A 17,727-nucleotide genomic window follows, 5' to 3' on the forward strand; every position below is an offset into this window, starting at 1 on the left:
CGGCAGCCAATACACGTTTCAGAAAGCTGCAAATGCCTCCCCAAGCAGTAACAATCACCACTACCACAGCATTTTTCTTCAGCAGATTTCCTAACAGTACAAAGCAGGACAATAGCTTTGTTCTCCTTTCAGGGCAGTAGAAACAAAGAAGGGTCAATGATTAAGCTCAGTAGCTCATTCAGGAGCAGCATGTGAGCTCTCTCTGCCCCTTTTTATCCCTGCCAGCCCTGTTCTACAGACAGCGAAAGACACAAAAAGCGGGGCAGGGAGGAGTGGCAAAAGCTAAACTCCACCGCTCTTCTCTGAGCAGAACAAGAACAAGCTCAGGGAAAGGGAGCTGCTGGAGTGCTGGGGCAAATGGTCTTCGGTACAGGAGGTTCTGCCTCCTGGCTGCCTCCAGAAGGAAGAAATTCACTCCTCTAACTTGGCAAATTGCCAGAGAGTTTAGACATGCTGAAAGCCCCTCAACAGGAAGAGTTTCAGCACTTCCTTCAGAGCCACTGGGCAGTTGTAGGAAATAAGTCAAGCATTATTCAGAAAGGCCCTCAGAGACAAGGCTTTGGTTTTCCCCCAGAGAATGTGCCTCAGAGCCAGAAGGACAGGATGTCCTCTACTCCCTGGGGACAAAAAGCTGACCTTGGAGAGCCACTAGGTCCCTGTGCAAAGGAACTGGCAGTATCAAAAAGGGCGCGTGTGCCATCTGCTGGCAACAACTGCACCCAGGACTGAGCCAGCTCAGTAGCGGTGTAGCGCCAGTCATCTCAGCTTTTAGTTGCACAGTAATAAACAAGCCTGTTTAGGTTCTGAAGGTCTATTTCATGCCCTGGTACAAAATACATCTTATGCCTTGTAGGATACAGTGGCTTAAGGCATACCCTTTAAGCTGAGGAGAGGTTTCGCTAATTGTGGTTTAGAGCGATTTGCTAATTCATTGATTTAAATGACCAAACTATTACATTCCAAGATGTGCGCCAAACCTAACATGTAAAAAACAGTGTAATTCTGCATTGTAAAAGTGGTTATACAGCCTACATAGAAAACCTTGAGTCAGTGTCAGAGAAATTTCAAATGTGCATAGCAAGTTAACAGTAACCACTACAATATCTGCAATATGGATGTTCTCTAACCTGTTACAGGGTCGTTTTCCAAAGACATTCGGCTGAAGGCAGGCGTGGCATTGGAGATATCAGACAGTGTACGACGAGCAATAGCAACCGGTAGTGGTGGCTTCGGAATATCATAGCCATCTTCTTCATTTTCTGATTCTGCAGGGCCATTGCTGGCAGTGGCTGCTGCCAAATCCCCTTCATCTAGAATAAGAGACATGTTCTGAGCTCTGGGACTGAACAGAGTCCCTGTCCCTCAGGGCAGACTCTGTGTTCCCCGGTAGTCTGCAAACACTGACAGAACACAGAACTACGGCTGTACTGCCAAAAGCCCAAATTTAGAGGAAGCTCTTTCCAGAAGGTAAGGAATTAAACTGCCCTAGGATTAAAATTGCTTATGATAGATATGGGCTGACTGCTGCTGCAGCTGCTCACAGCAGCTAAGTCCAGAAAACAAGATCTTCCAAACAGCAATTTTTTAAACAACTGCTGAACACTTTTACAGTTCATTCCAACTAGGCTTCTCAGCAACAACCGCACATACAGTTTGAAGTACACAGAACCAAGTGTTTCCACATACATCCTAACTATTTCGACAGTAAAAGCAAGTAACATTTCATTTAGGTGTTTTGTTTTTGTTTTTTTTTTTTTTTAAGCAAGCCCACTCACCAGAAGTGTTAACAGTCTCTAAAGCAGAGGACGTTGCCTGGGAGTGAATGTTGTACATTGCCTCATACATACAGCCATCCGTTTGTGGGTCACACTCTAATGTTCTGAGGAAGAGAAAGCACGTTACCCTTCAGATAAGTGACAGCGGTCAATCATCACCTAGATGCCATGCCTGAGATTCTGCATTCATCCCTGCTCCAAAATAAAAACACCACCATTTTGCAAGAGAATATTTGCTCCTGTGAATGCTCTAATATTGTCTACTGCAATATAGTAGACCAACTCAAAAGAGTTTGATACCACCAGAAAACAACCCTTTAATGTAATTTTGGATTTCTGTGGCTGCCACTGCTGTTAAAGGACTACCAGCAGAAAGAGGTGGGAGTGGTTATGTGACTCCTTTAATGACTATAAAAGGTTTCTGGAAAAAAAAAAGAAGTGGCTGCGTGTCATTTACAGTTTGCTATGTTATTCTAAATCTGGTGAGTATCAATGGGGGAAGTCAGCGAACAGCAGACAAAATCTCCACCCTAGTAAACAAATGTGCTTCCCTGGAGGCATGAAGAGGAAGCACAGTACATACACACAGAATCTCACCGTAAACTTGGAGTCATTTCCAAAGGCATTTTGAGCTCTGGTTTTTGTACAGCAGGACCTGCAGGCACCACAGGCAGAGAGGATGGTGACATGTATTCAGTGTCTTCATCACTTTCCGACTGTTCCCCAGGTGGCAGTTTTGGTACAGGCAGTGGTCTAGAGGCAAAAGAAACAAGAGAGAAACCCTAGAAAAACATTTAAGTCAAATCTAATTAATATCAGAGCAGCCTTTCAAACCCACAGCTGAAGCAGCAACAGTCATTTTAAAATGGATTCTCTCCAGAGAAAGAACTTTCAGGATTCTCAGCAGCCCAGCTGCAAGGTCATGCCGGCACAAAGTCATCGTGTGAAAGGAAGCCGACAATATCATACACACATTTTACATCACCTGCTTCACACTATATTTAGAAAGACCAATTTGGAAGTGAATTTACCAAAGAGCTAATGGAAACTGTAGCCTGATCCAGTGCAAGCAGCCAAAGAATAGCTGTGCTGTACCTGCAGTTCTGTCGCATGACTTGAGTACCCATTTCACACTCTTATGTATCAAAAAAGTGATTTAGAAACCATACACAAGTCTGTTTCCTATTACCACAGTCAAAGGTAACTACCCCCCCCAAGACCTAAAATAAGATACTGATTTCATCTAACTTTTTTTGACTGTGGGTTTTAATAATTCTTCAAAGATGGAAACTTAGGCTGACAGAGTTGTGTTAAATTCTATCCTTGGCACCAGCATGAGAGAGACCTACAAATTACCTTTCTACTATTACAAAAAAAAAGTACCTTTGTTCAAAAACAACACACCTGGCAGCTAAGGAGTAGATAGCATTGGCAGACGAGGAGGGTTTAATTTTGGGGTGCTCACACTCTGAGGTTGCTGGTGGACCACTGCTCAAGCTCTGAAAGAAAAAAATTCCAAACTAGGAATTAGATACACGATGTCTATCAGCACAGTGGCAAAGCTGTCAGCCAGTCATTCAACATATCCTCTTGAGGAAAGAAGCAACTTCCCTCAGGTATCTATACCACTTATTCAAAAGGATTTTCTGACACCTTAAAAACCCAGTAGTTTTATGAGAGCTTTCCCTCAGTGAGGGCACAGACAGGGTTTTTCTCCTCTAGCCAACTGCCTGTTTACAGAAAAACTGCAAGAATTTCAATTTCTTTGAGGCTCCAATGGCTTTGTCAAACTCAGCTGATGCTGGCCAAAAGGCCAAACAGTTAACGAGGCACAAGAGGAAAAAAGATGTAGACAAGCCTACACGTATGGAGACAGAATGACTGCACAAGTGTTGCTTTCTTAGGCAATCCGGCTAAAATGTATGTGCTTTCAATTTTAGAAAGTTGAAGGGTTTAAAAAGAAACAATAGTGGGGTGAAATCAAAGAAAGCAAAACTGTTCGAGATTTCTTTGAGAACAGTATGTTGGACTACTATGCTATACACTGTGACATTGATAATAGTTAACAGACCCAAATTTAACTCAGATTTTACTAGGTTAAACTAATCATTACTACTGCATGCAGGTTTCATAGGACTGAAGCCTGAAGAGAGTAAAAAACATTTTTTCCTTCATACCAAAATATTCCTGGTTGTTCAAAATTCAAAGGCCAACAGTGATCATGAAATTGTAGCTGACAGTTGCTCAATGCAACCACGAAAGATGAACTGGGATTTCAGCCTTGCTCCCAAGAGGCACAAAAGCACATCCCTAAGAAGTCCTCACATTATTCTCCTTTGCCTGGCATCTGCCACTACCTTTCTGGTTGTCTTCAAAATGGCCCAAATATGTGATGTCTCTCCCTTGCCATCATCCTATTGAGATGTAAACTACAAAGACATGGCACACTGGAGGATTTAATTCCTCACAAAATATGTCTACTCACCACTGGATTGTCCAGGCTGAGCGTGCTCCCAAGTCGATGAGTATCAGCCCTGGAATCCATCTGAGAGGGCAAGGAGAAGGGAAGCGAGTGCCTGTTTGACAGTTCTCTCCCAGCCCAAGGGTCACCAGGGCCGAGAGCTACAGACGGGGCTTTTGGAATTGGTCGGGATGGCCACGGCTCGCCCTGACGGTTAGAGGGCACGGGGGGTAGTTTGTCTCTCGAAGGGCAGTCTCCCGGTGTGCAGGGCAGGGGACGTCTCTGAGGTCGACTCTCAGTTCCGATACAATGTGGCCTGTCCGGAGGGGGTGGCGGGGGCAGATCTCGGAGCGTTGGTGGGATTGGCAAAGGTTTATCCTTGTGAAGTGTACCTGGAGCAGCCTGGAAAGCAGCAGAATAATGTAAAACCCACGGGGCATAGGCACCAATGCCTGAGGTTAAAAATCAGTGAAGATACTCCTAACAAGGATAATTTGGTAGTTCATCAGGACGGCACCAGTCAGCCTAAGTGACCAAGTACTTCCAGTTATACCTATCTGCTTGCTGGCAATAGCATGGAGGAGTGGGAAGAAAGACAGACCCTCTAGATGGGAAATAGGGACTCTCCAAGCATGGATTTACAAAGGAAGCATTTGTTTTCAGGACAGATTGGGTTCTCATGCGGGAACGGAAGGAAAGGCACCCTGACAGGACGTGGAAAAGAAAGAAGAAAAAAAAACACATGTGAAAGAATTTAGGGATGTCACAGAGAACGTGAAGGGTTCACCAGAACAATACATCCCCCCAGCATAATACCGGAAAGGGCAAAGAGTGTTTTACCTTTGAAGTAGTCCCAGGACTGGAAGCCCCAGGTGGATTAGACACCCGCTGCTGCAAAAGATCCAGTCGTGGTGGCACAGGAGGAAGGGCAGCCTGTGGAGCTACTGAGAATGGAGAAGGAGGACGCTCGACCTGAAAAAGAAAAAAAAAAGAAAAAGAAAAAAAAAGAGAGAAAATGACAAAATCCAGCAAAGCTCCTTAAATGATCAAATCCAGCAAAGCTCCTTTCCTCTACAGAGGTTAGCTCCTATTGCTTTCAAGTTCCCTGACTGGCACTACCTTCACTATCGTTACCAGTAACAAGTGACTATATTAATTACAACCATACACAAGCATATGAAGGCACTGTCACAACACAACAACGCTTGACTGCAACAAACCTTGAAGATCACCAGTGGGCTTAACTGTGGTATACAACCACAAATGAACATTTAGCAATGGCACAATAAAAGACAAGCTGTTTTCCTAGAGTGACAAATCTGTCTTACCAGCATGCAAATAGTAGCAAGCTTGTTTTCCTTTTGACACCAGAGGGCATGATCTGCTGCAGAAAAAACTTAGCATCGCAGTCACCACTGTGCAAACTGCTTTACTACAGTGTCACTGTACTTGTAGCAATCGTTAGCATACATGAAAACTTCCATTTTTGTCTCTGGAAATCTGTTTTTCCATCTAACAAATCAGAATAGTACCTATTTTCTTCTTCTTTATAAAATTTATTTTACAAGAAAGGCTGGTGCTTTGTAACTTTGAAAAGCTTTACACACATTTGAACTCACTAGTGCCAGCAAATAGAGAATACAAGCCTACTGCAAACCACAACAGGATGTCACATCAAGGAAACTGTGCTTTGCTTCCCCAAGCTATGTATACAAAAACAATCTCCAGAAACACAGTCTGTAATTTAATACATTATTTCACAGGGTAGAAGTTAAAGAGAAGTCTGATCAGTGGTAAGTAAACCAGAGTAAAGGATTCCTTCTCACAAGGAAAAGCAGCTTATTTTAGTAGATTCAGTTATTAAGAATTAGTCAAATTCAGGATCACTTTCCTATGCAGCAGAACAATGCTAACTGCAGATATGCAAGAGGAGCAATGAGATTTAAAATACATATATACATATACATATGCAGTGATCCATAAAGAATGCCTCTCTTGTACACATCTCCTGGAAGGAAGTAGCAGTGATGGTAGAGAGTTATCAGACCTTTATTATACAAATTTGTCAGACACCACATTAAAACATGACAGTCAAATTGACTTCCTCAGCAAAATAGCCTGCCCTCTACCCAGCTAGTCATCAGAACCTTGAAAAGACTATTATCTGGTTAAATATATTCATCACTGAGGAAAATGAATTAATTTCTGCTGATATGAGCGAACTATGGCTAATAAATCAAAAGCAGCACTGCTAAGTATGCAGGGAAGTGTTATAAACCTAGACCTTATGTTCTAATCACCGAACTCAGCTCTTTCACTCTTCAAATAGCTGACCAAGACCCCACCTTCCAAGACAACACACAGGTCACAGATTTTGAAGCGTGACCGGTACCGTTTAACTGAACTGGCAGTGTGCAGCTAAACCTAAATCCCTGTTTATTTCACCCTCTGTACACTGACTAAAATCCTTTCTCTTGTGAAGTCTGACCAACCTCGTGCGCACAAGACACTGAGATCGCAGAAAACTGACGGAGAACACACAGTCTCGGTAAACGCTGCCACATCTACTAGCACACACTCAAGTATCCTTACTTTGGTACCAGCTAATTCTTTCATCATGAAGAGGGAATCATCAGCTCTGTCATCATCATCATCATCATAATTGGGTGAAGGAGTTCCTTCTGCACCTTGCCGTGATAATCCTCCTCCTCCTCTGGGATCAAATGGGTCTACAACAATCGGCTCCGTTCCTTTGATTTCACAGCGGCAAAAAGGACAACCCTGGCCTTCTGATTCCTTCAGAGAAAAGAAGGGATACGTTATAACCGCCACTATGATGCAGACATGAAATCCACGGATAACATACAAAGAGTTTTAAACATTTCATGTTGAGGTACATTTTGACTGTGAGAAAGAGAGAAAGGCAATYTATGCTATAAATATAGAGGGTTTTCTCTCCACAGTAGAAAAAGTAGCCTTCTTGCCTATTCCTCAATTAAGAGGCCAGGCATCTGACCAGCTTCTCCCTGGACACGTGAAGTTGGCACTGATACACTGGTATTACTGTAACATGAGTTTGTTTTCAGTTCCACCACCTAATTTCCATACCTGGAAGAAACTAAACAGTTTTGAGAAGAAAGAATATATACTTCTTTTGCAAAAGAGTAACCACCATCTCGCTGGGAGAGTAACAAGAGGGCAATGCCTAACCTGCCATGCAGTGAGACAGGAAGTGCACATCAGATGGCCACATGGTTCAATCTTCACATCCTTGTCATTTTCCGCACAGATTTTACACAGCTGGAACGTGGAGCCCATCTCGCAATACAATTCATATTGTTCCTTGGGGAAAGAAAGATCGACACTGTTGATACTGGAAAATAACATGCCTGATTAGTCATAGCTACAAGAAATTCAACACAAGATATGCAGGAAGAAGTAAATAAATTCCAAACACAAGAACATAGTACAACAGAGCAGAAGTGTGAGAAGATTGCACTGTGATTTTATGTGCTAGATATATCTGTCAAGCTTTGAAAAAAAAAAAAGTGGACTTGAAAGTTATCCCACACTTATTTAAATGTCCCAAGAACAGCTTARAAAAGCAAGGTCCACAGGCACAGACATGCTAGATGGTACAGAAGAATGAGTGTTTGATAGAACACTAAACAAATATCTTAAAATCTGTTAGTGAAGCTTTATTTAACCTTTGCAATCTCCTCTCCCCACTTATATCATTCAAAGATTTCTACCACTCCTACAAGATGCAATACAGCAGCTTTAAAAACAAGCCTTCAGGACACTGGTTTGTATGACAGAAATTATATAAATAGCTAAGGAGGCCAGAAATCGGGAAGAAAGCAAGCAAGTTGGACGGGCTGCTCACCTGTGTAACTTTAATGTGGTCCTGAGGTGTGGGCTCACACAAGCCAGTCAAGTCAGGATTCTGATTCCGGCCATCAGGAAATAAATAACTGCAAGCAGTTGGAGAAAAAAAGTTCTCTATATATGTGCATATAGGCACAAGAACACACATATAAGGTTTCTTTTCAGGGTGGAGGAAGAAAGAAGGAATAAGGCTGGTAAGTAAGGGGAGAAAATTCAAGGTGTTTCAAATTCAAATAAAGTTTTGGAATAACTTTCCTATCAGACCAAAAACAAACATGTCATTCTTGAAAACAGAAAAAAAGAAGCTTGTTTACCCTCCTGGCAACTTTGTTTGTTTGTTTGTTTTACAAACAGAAGGTTATGGACCCAGCCCTCTCTTCTTAAAGCACCATACAGTGAAACTGTAATATTCAGAGTAAGAAAACTGAGGTTGTAATTTCAGTTGTTGTGACATGGGTTTAAGACCCAACTGGAAAAGAAGTCAAGATAAGGGAAATGCTGACAAACACTTATTCTCTACAACTGCAAAGGAGAATAGAGATACCCAGTTCAAAAGATAGCTGTCTGAGTATTCTTGAGTGCCAAAATAGTTAAGCATATGAATTATTCCACTGACATCAATGGGATGGGTTTGAAGTGTTGTGCTGAACTGAGGTCAAAACAAAAAGGAAGAACTGAGAGATGTGCAAAAGGGGCTTAGCGATGCCAACAAAGGTTTCTTGGCCTCTGAAACATATTGTCTCTACCGTAAAGTAGATAATGTGTTAGGAATCCAGAGGAATCATTTCAACATTCAACTGATTTCAAGACCTTATCACAGGATTAAGATGCATAAAACAAACTCACAATAAAAAAGGGCAAAAAAGCAAAAAATTTCATGTCRATACAGTTACTTACAAGCCTTCCCTGAAGCCATCAATCAGTGCTTGAAAAAGAGGTTTGTTGTGGGGGATTGTCTGAAGAATGTTCCCATCTGCAGTAACATAACCAATGGCCCACTGACCAAGTCGTGTACAGCTCAGTCGGAAAATGTAACTGAAAAGAAACAAAGGAAAAGAAACTTCAATTTARACCGGAACAGGCAGAAAAGATTAATTATCAAGTAGGCAGCCTTTGGCTATCTCAAGACAACAAATAAAAYCTAGTAAGAATAACTGGATGATTTACACCAGCTTTTCTCACTTTACCCCCAAGCAGTTCAAAGGAGAACCTTGYAATCTGATACGAAGCAAGCAAAGTATCCAAGCACTGGCATCAATGTGAAATCAAATCCAGGATCCAGAGCAAGAACAGYTAGTACCCTCATAACCATTTGTTTCAAATCAACTTAAAAAAAACCCAAACAACCTGCCCCCACCCCCTCAAAAAAGAATCTCCCAGACTGCACAAGGTTTTTAAAACCAGCAAAGAACTAACAGTCTTCTGACAATCTTCAGAAATGAACACTTGATCCTTTATGTACAAAGATAAATTTCTTAGCCCTCTTGCACTGGACCAAGTTACACCGAGGATGTTAACAGCCCAAAACTACTCAGATCTTCCGAGAAGATGCTTCGCCCTACATCCTCCTCCCAAGCCTGCCCAGGCCACAGCATCACTTTGCAGCCTCCCTCACCTAGCTTGCTGCTTTCTGCCAGTGCAATCAGTGGTCAGCTTTGCCTGTATGTCTGAAGTTGAAGTACACACTGCTAATGGGGGCTGCAATCCCTTCAGCTCTCCTAGTTAGACACAAATAGGCCAGGAAGCTACGTATTGATACCTTCCCTTATTCACAGTCCTAAACTGCTCACGGTCTGGCCTCACTCTGTTGGAAACGTTTGCCTCAGTGCATCCTGCTCACCCCAGTGGGAGCTGGTGTAACCACTGGGGGTATGGGCAGGAAGCATGTCACCACACAGAGGATAATGTCTGAATAGAGGGCAAGCTGTTTTTTTTTCATATTTTGAAATGCTGAGGAAGGAGGACAAAGACAAAAAAATCCCAACCTCCTCAGGCCAGTGCAATAATCAGAAATGTTAGCAAGAGCAATCCAAAAGGCCACTGCTGCCAAGCACTAACCTGCCAGGTTTGTGAATGAACTTCTGAAGCCGGGCTTTTACCTCATCGTAGGTTAGGAATGCCATATAACCAGGATGAGTCACCGCTAGGCTATTCCAGTTCCTGAGCAGAGAGGACCATGGCTACAGAAACAACAAAGAAATACATTAACCACGCACTTCTATAAGGTATCAATACGTACAAAATTCCTTAATTAAACAAGTCAGTTCTTCAGGTAAAGAATCAGATTTCTTATTCCAACAGAAATCCAGAAGAGGAACTAAAACTTATATTCTCATGCAGCAGCCTCAGAATTTGAGTCTCTCTCTTGTAGGTGATATAAATATCATCTTAGACAGGCCTTAATCAAAACTCCTTTAATAAACAACAAGGAAAAAGTCACTGAGGTCATAAAAAAGACAGCCCAAGAACAGCTACCAATCTGTACTGCTTCAGCAGAGAAAATGATTCATTACTGAGACAGGGATAGAGACAGGAGTTTAATAAGACTATGTACAGGACCAGAAACCATGACTAGTAGCATCTCCAACAGTGTGACTTTCTTTATGGGCTCATGAAAGCAACTTCTTGCTTTCTCAGTTTCACTGTGTGTAAGATGCTTGTGACTATTCCTTAACTACCTAACCTCACTTGGGTGTGTCAAGGATTACTGGCTAGTCTACGATTTGAATAAACAAACCAGTACATATATGTTTTATATTCCTAAAAATGATGTAGAAAAAAGTCAAAAATGCAGAAAAAATGTCTAGATACAGAAGGGCTTCTGTGTCTAGAATCTCATCTGCCTTTTTCACCTTTATTAGCTTGTCTAATRGAAGATATTACTTTTCCCCAAAAGSTTTGCTTCTCCTTGAAATTGCAGCTACTGTCAGCTTGCTCTTTATGTACTACAGTTGGAAAAAGTACTGAATGAGATCAGATACATTGCAACACTGAACATGGGAATTTTTTAGCTAGACGTATCTTAATTACAACCCACCCTATCACATGGGAAAAGACAAGTCAGAGCCAAAGAAGTAAGTGTTTGGTCTTGTAAATATCCAGTTGCACCATCAGAAGCTGTGCGTTTGAGCTCAGTGTTCTTCATGACCACGGGTCAGAATTTTACCTATATTAATATCCCCTCAGCAACACATACTTCTGGCACACAGACCACAGAATATGTACACAACATCCTGGCTGTGTCTGTTCAAAAGCCAGGAAACCCAAATTTCCATGCTCACGCTCCATCCTGAACACCCCCCCCCAACGGAAAATATATCTGACAAGAAAAAAAAGGACACAAGGGAAGACAGACTGATAAACTAAGCTTCACATTTCCTGGCTTACAGAAGYTGTATTAGAACTTCAGTCTAAAAGTGACCTTTGAAAGGGAAAAATTGATTCACGGAAGGATACTGAACGTGTCTTACAGTTGTAATTTATATTTAGACAACTTTTTCTTTTTTAGTCAGAAGTTCTAAGTATTACCAAAACTTGCCAGAGAACAAGGGGCAAGAAGAACAAACTTATTATAATATAAATGATGTTATTTTAATGTGGAAAACTTGGTTTATCTTAGGGGAAAAGAGTCTAACTTGAAGCACTAAGATACACATTTTTCAGCCACTTCCGATGAGTCACATTCCTCAATTCTTACCTGAAAAAGCCGTGTGAAGATATCAAATTCAAACACTGAAATGTAGTCATTGCACGTCAAGTCAATTGTTGACTTCAGGGCCATGGCCTCCAGCCCCGAACTGATCGGATGCACTTCATGCAAGGCCTGACGGAAGCTCTTCCAAGGAACAATAGTCCTGGGGAAAACCAAGCCATCTGTAAATGTGAGTGACTGGGGACCACCATCCCATACATCCTATGCATTTTCTCTGTGAGTATATGCCTCATGATAAAGTAATAGAGGCAAACCAAAACTAGCTACAGGAGATTTATTCACATTACACAAGCAAAAGACGTCTTGCTATCACAGGAAGTTAGCAGTCAAATGGACATCAGCCTATTTTCTGTGCATATATAAAATTCTGGAATCTGAAGCCCATCTCTGCTTTCTCCTTTCCCTTTATCCGTAGTCCTGTCATGTCCCCGTGGCCCTCAAGCATGCCCCAGGGGCTGTATACAATACCCCGGGTGATAGGAGTTTCATAACGTTGCAGCAGGTAGAGAAGGATTTAACAACAAACCCTTTAGCAGAGATCTAGATGGTTAAAAAATAAAACAGTTCTAAACAGTTTTTAAAGGAGGAATAACTGGAGAAGTAAGATAACCAGACAYGAAACAGAGGCTRCTGTATAAAGGAGTATTCTCCTTCYTTTAAAAAGTCAAGTGGAACAGATACATAAAAAGAACATAACTAGCTTCAGACCACTGCAATAATCATGAGTAAACATATTACTGCTTTTTGTTCTGACACCTACCAACTAAAATTCTTCACRTCAAGTACCTTATTTAGTTAGAAAGTAGAGCCCAATTCGACTAACTTTAATCCTCAAAGGTTGCCGTGGACACCTCTAAAGATCATTTAGTCAGCTTTTTAGTAGATATAAAAATTAAAACCGATATTTCAACAGTTAATACCTAAATATATGTTGCACTTAACTTTCTCTTTCATTCTATCTTAACAAGTCATCATGCAAACTAACAAAAGTTCAGAGAAGCCAGAAGAAAGGTGACTAAGTGATTAGAAAGACTAATTGTAGGGAAGAGGAAAAGAATTTAATATAATAAGAATTTAATTTAATTAAATTAAGGACAACTAAATACTAACGGACAACTAATACTGGGGGCATGATAACCTTTGGAAGAAGAAAGCATATTATTTTGCATAGTTTGTGAAGCTTATTTAGCAGTTGAGGAATTAAGTTAAGGAGAGGAAAATTTAGTCTGAATAAGTTAGCCTAAGCAATCCAGAGAAACTTTGTTAGAGTAGAACAGTCTCCTAGGGAAAGTGGGGAAAGATCCATCACTTGACAGATTTAAAACAAGACAGGACAAAGAATTGGAAAATATAACATAGGAACAATCCCATATTCAACCCCAGAGAGTGGATCAAATGACCTAATAAGTCTTTCCTATCAGGCGTTTCTATGATTAACCTGACACAGACATTTATGAACCAGAAAATAGGAGCTGATTTTTTAAAAGTACGTAACCTTTGTGTGTAATTTGTTCCCACATCTCTCAYTGTAAGTACAGTTAGAAACTTACTTTTCCCCAAAAGCTTTCCTCCAAAATTCTGCAGCATCTGCCTTGGTGATCCGGAACGTGTCTCCTTGGAAAAGGCCACTTGGGAAAATACCTTTGAGTTCTGCCAGCATATGGCTGAATATCAGGGATAACTTTGTCAGGTTACGCCTACAAAAGATCACAAACGCAAGTTTCTTTTAGAGAAGAAAAATATGGCTTTGTGCTGTGAGTAACACAGAGTTAGTATCTATTGCAATTCCAGAAGTATCTCAGATTACAAAAATCTTATTTAGGACTACTTTTCAAGTATTCACCTAGCATTCCGTATACATCCATCACACAGCACTTGTAAGCGATCTCTGCATTTCTCAAGATATTTTTCTACAACAACAAATTTGCATAATCTCTTTGAAGCAGGCAGGTCATTTTCAAGGCAAATCCAAAARGAGAAAATAAACTCTCAAAAAGTCCCAAAACACCATCCAGATCTGATGATGATCATAATGATCATCACCAGAGGTCTTTGCTATTTGGCCTGAAAATTTCTTGCAAGGGTACATACAACTGCTACTGCCTTGGATTACACAAACTGAGTGTCCTCCCAAGACTCCAGAGGGTCCCAACACAGTAGATTTGCTCAGAAAACAGCTAACTGATAACAACAGGACCAGCTCCTAATGGAAGGTCAGAACACTTGCAGCTTTTTTTCCTGAAACGTTAATAAACTTTCACACAAAAGCCTGATGGTCAGAACACTTACTCAGATTGTGCTAAGTAATTATCCAATTGATAATTACCCCAAGTCCCTTCTCTGTCTGATGAGATTCATATTTAGAGTGCTCTAATCCATCAGGGTATGTCCTTTTCTAAACTGCAAAAGGAAGGTTGAGAGATACTCTCCGCTTAAAATTTAGCCAGCACGCAAAAGCTTTCCAAGAGCAGAACTACCGGCCGGCAGAGAGGACAGGGCAGACTTCGGGGCACTTTGGGGTCTACAGTTCACATGAAACCAGTACTAGGTTAGAACCAAATTCTAGCAGTACAGGCTGCAGCTCAGGATTGCCCCATCCCAGCTTTTGGCCTAAACAACCAGATTAAGAAGATGAGCTCTATTTTGTAACTGTGTTATGTAGTAAAAGAGCTCAAAGCATCATTGCCTCTAGCAGTACAGCAATACCAAAATAACRTTCTTCCTAGCTCAGAGTCAAAGTAATGACACTAAAAAGATGCCCTTCTACTCATACATGCAGAAAGGATTTATTCACTGTGGTTTCTCTTCCTCTCATTCTTTTATCCAAACAAAGAATGACCCTCTTCTCCTCCTCTTTCACTCCATAACATTCCCCAGGTAATAGGAAAACAGAGTTGGAACCAAGAAACAGGGATATTTTAGGGTCAGAGACTTATTTTATCCCCCATATCATATGTTTGAAGGTAAAGGAAGGAACTGATATCATACGAGACACGACRACTATGTCTACAGTCAAACCCAACAGACTGCGTCTGGCCAGGAGGCTGCAGAAAGCACCAAGGCACTGCACAGCCTTAGATATAGTGCTAAGCAACCTGGCAAGCTCTTTTGCAAACTAAACTAACCTTGAATACTGAGTCACTTGGAAAGGGATTAGAAGCATCCCTAGACACAAAGTAATTTCTTAATCTTTTGTTCTCCAAACTCTCTCACTGAGTGTGCTACTATTGTAGGATGCCATGCCCTGGAAGCCAGCGACCCTTAGCAGTGCATTAAGTTCCCCCCAGCTTTATTCCTGCACCATTTTTCAGTATTCACAGCTGGATTGATTCWAACTTATTCATCTTTTCATCAGGCATTTTTCAGATACCCCTTGCTCCATAGATATTGCTCCTAACYGAACCGCAAATCTTATTCACCTGCCTCACCATGCAACCGATCACCTGCCAGCAGAGCCAGGTAAGCACCCTCAGCCCTGCTGCAAAAACTCCCCTATACATCTGACATTAAGTCTYCTAGCTACATGCTAGTCTTCCACAGAGCATGAACTCAGTTGGAAGCGACTCGCTTTGCTTGACACAATGTTCTGCCATTCACTCAGCTCTTCGTTAAACCTTCCCCCACGCTGCCGTATAGTCCAGGCAGACCAGAAGAGCCTTTTCACATTCTACAAATGTACGCAAGAGTCAGAACCATAAACCTTACTCGACAGTAATTTTCCTCTTGCATCCTTACTTACTCTAATACATTCTAGTTTGTGCCTCAGCAATGGAAACAGCTCAAAGTGTTTACAGAACCTGCCAGCTCTACAGCAAGGGATTCTGGTTTTTGTCATTTCATACATGTCTGATCTCTACAGGTGCTCCAGATGAACTGAAGTAAAACCACTAAAGTGCTCTTTTAGAGACTGCTCCACTCAGTTACACTTCACTGGATTCACTAAGCATTCCAAATGTGTGTATTTTAAAACAGCTATATAATTTGGAGTTCTTGATTCTCAAACTCAAACATTTTCTCTGTTTTCTCACCATTAGATAAGAGGCAGTGCCCGATAAGGGCTGTTGGCAAATTCATCTTGCCTAACTGATGTAGCGTAATTTCTGTTCATGTTGCATACTCAGTCACATTAAAGCTTTGCAATGGTACTACAATTTCCTACACTTTCACTTTTAGGAAGGTTTATTTTTTGTGTCTAAAGTACATGACCCTGTGTGCAAGTGTAAGAGGATGCCTACAGCTGCTGGTGAAGTCCTACACAGCTCGAAAGGAAAACAAGGGTACCATGCAACTTAAGGTTGCTTGTCCTCTGTTCCACTGACRTTCACTGAAGAAAAAAAAATATTTTTTAAAGTGATTATATAAGAAAAAAAATTAGTGACCTGATCTGAATAGCAAGGTAACAGTTTCCCATTTGACCACCATCACGTTTATGAAAATGAGTAGTTTAGGATCTTGATACYGGGATATACAAAAAAGCTGCGGCAGTACACAGCCAGGCTGTTACCTTATCTGTAGTACCTGCTGGTGCACGTGCCCTCCCGGGTGTAACGTTAAGTAATTCAGAGTCACTTATTCCTTTTGCCAGTAGGAGATAAATAACTTTCCGTTTACAGTAGAAAGACTGAGGTTAAGAAGCATGGGCACTGGCTAATCCTGCCGAGATGACGACATACATTTAATGCACAACCCACTTCCTCTGTTTAGGAGGCCACAGGTTGGGTTCCCACTCTGTCCCTGTGACACCTCTGGGTGACAAACACTAGAACAACGTTGCAAGTCAGAGACTCCTGCTGTGCAGCTTGTTCCCCCAGCCATCTGCTGAAAGTTTGCACTTACGTAAGTGAGGGAAGAGACAACAGTTTGCAGCAGCACAGAAAAAAAAAGCCAAAACTATGCTATTTTGAGTCATTTAATTCATTCACAATTCAAGGGGCAAGAATGAGAAACGGAGGATTTTGCTATCATTGCTAGTTGTTTTGTTACAGTAACATAAGACTAATTTGTAAAAATTTGATTCTGAACATTGATAAAAATAGTTTCCTTGAAAGGTTAGTGTGCAATCTGAGTATGCAATCAGAGTAGGTAAAGTGACATCTTACGCCAACTCACTACTGCAAAGCTACTTCCACAAAGTTAGTAATCCTAAAACAGCTCAAGCGTATGGCTCAAGCAAGCATTGACTTGTTAGCACCGTAACACTTGAATAGTGTCATATTTGTTCACAAATTCAAGATATACTTGAAGCTAATGTATGCAAGATTTGGTAGAAGGAAGTGAAGTCTTTTGGGGCATTTACTCACTTACAGCTGTCTGGTCAGACAAGTACGCTAATGCATTTCTGAACCTCAACCTAGAAGCTAACTGAAGTAGAGCATGGTTTAAGCAAAGCAACAGCTAATTCTGCAGAAAGATCAGGCCTATTCCTGTGGTCAGCTGCTTATCGCTTTCTTGTAAGAGCCTTCTCCCTTAGCTGAGTTCCAGTAAGTCCTTGTACTCAGCTAAGCATGTCATTTGAATAAGTACTTCGGCAGGCTTACAGGTGGATTAAAAAAAAAATTTACATTCTCACACATGCGCATGGAAGGACTCAGTGTTTCAAAAAGTGTCTAATACCTGAAGATTTTCAGTTTTCCTTTTGAAGTTACAGCCATTTCATACACACATTCAGGTATATTTTATGTCAATAATAGCAGGAAGAACACTAAAAGCAAACACAATAAAATACTCTGAAATTTACTATTCTTATGTGCAAGTAACTAGCTTTTGACACAACAGCAACTACCAATCCTGTGCTAAAAGAACATTTTCTTTAAGAGTGCACTCATTTATTTCAACAAAGTTACACCACATTTGTAAATGCATACAGACCAAATGAACACTTGCAACTACAG

The 17,727-nt window shown here is 41.2% G+C and overlaps 1 protein-coding gene across 1 annotated transcript in view; it reads right to left on the bottom strand.

The window, feature by feature from the left end:
• The window catches only part of CBL (Cbl proto-oncogene), a 44,162-nt gene that overhangs the window by 6,190 nt on the left and 20,245 nt on the right, over positions 1 to 17,727 (bottom strand). The window contains exons 3-15 of the mRNA XM_085316738.1: positions 13,387 to 13,533; positions 11,822 to 11,978; positions 10,183 to 10,304; positions 9,022 to 9,159; positions 8,123 to 8,210; positions 7,447 to 7,578; positions 6,829 to 7,032; positions 5,077 to 5,208; positions 4,261 to 4,638; positions 3,180 to 3,274; positions 2,373 to 2,528; positions 1,776 to 1,879; positions 1,128 to 1,310 (exon numbers count right to left, since the gene is read on the bottom strand). Coding sequence (XP_085172864.1) covers positions 1,128 to 1,310; positions 1,776 to 1,879; positions 2,373 to 2,528; positions 3,180 to 3,274; positions 4,261 to 4,638; positions 5,077 to 5,208; positions 6,829 to 7,032; positions 7,447 to 7,578; positions 8,123 to 8,210; positions 9,022 to 9,159; positions 10,183 to 10,304; positions 11,822 to 11,978; positions 13,387 to 13,533 — 2,036 coding nt within the window. The remainder of the gene's footprint in view (positions 1 to 1,127; positions 1,311 to 1,775; positions 1,880 to 2,372; positions 2,529 to 3,179; positions 3,275 to 4,260; positions 4,639 to 5,076; positions 5,209 to 6,828; positions 7,033 to 7,446; positions 7,579 to 8,122; positions 8,211 to 9,021; positions 9,160 to 10,182; positions 10,305 to 11,821; positions 11,979 to 13,386; positions 13,534 to 17,727) is intronic.

The sequence above is a fragment of the Rhea americana genome, unplaced genomic scaffold, assembly GCF_003343005.1.
Source record: "Rhea americana isolate MKP2758 unplaced genomic scaffold, rheAme1 scaffold_48, whole genome shotgun sequence".
Taxonomy (NCBI): domain Eukaryota; kingdom Metazoa; phylum Chordata; class Aves; order Rheiformes; family Rheidae; genus Rhea; species Rhea americana.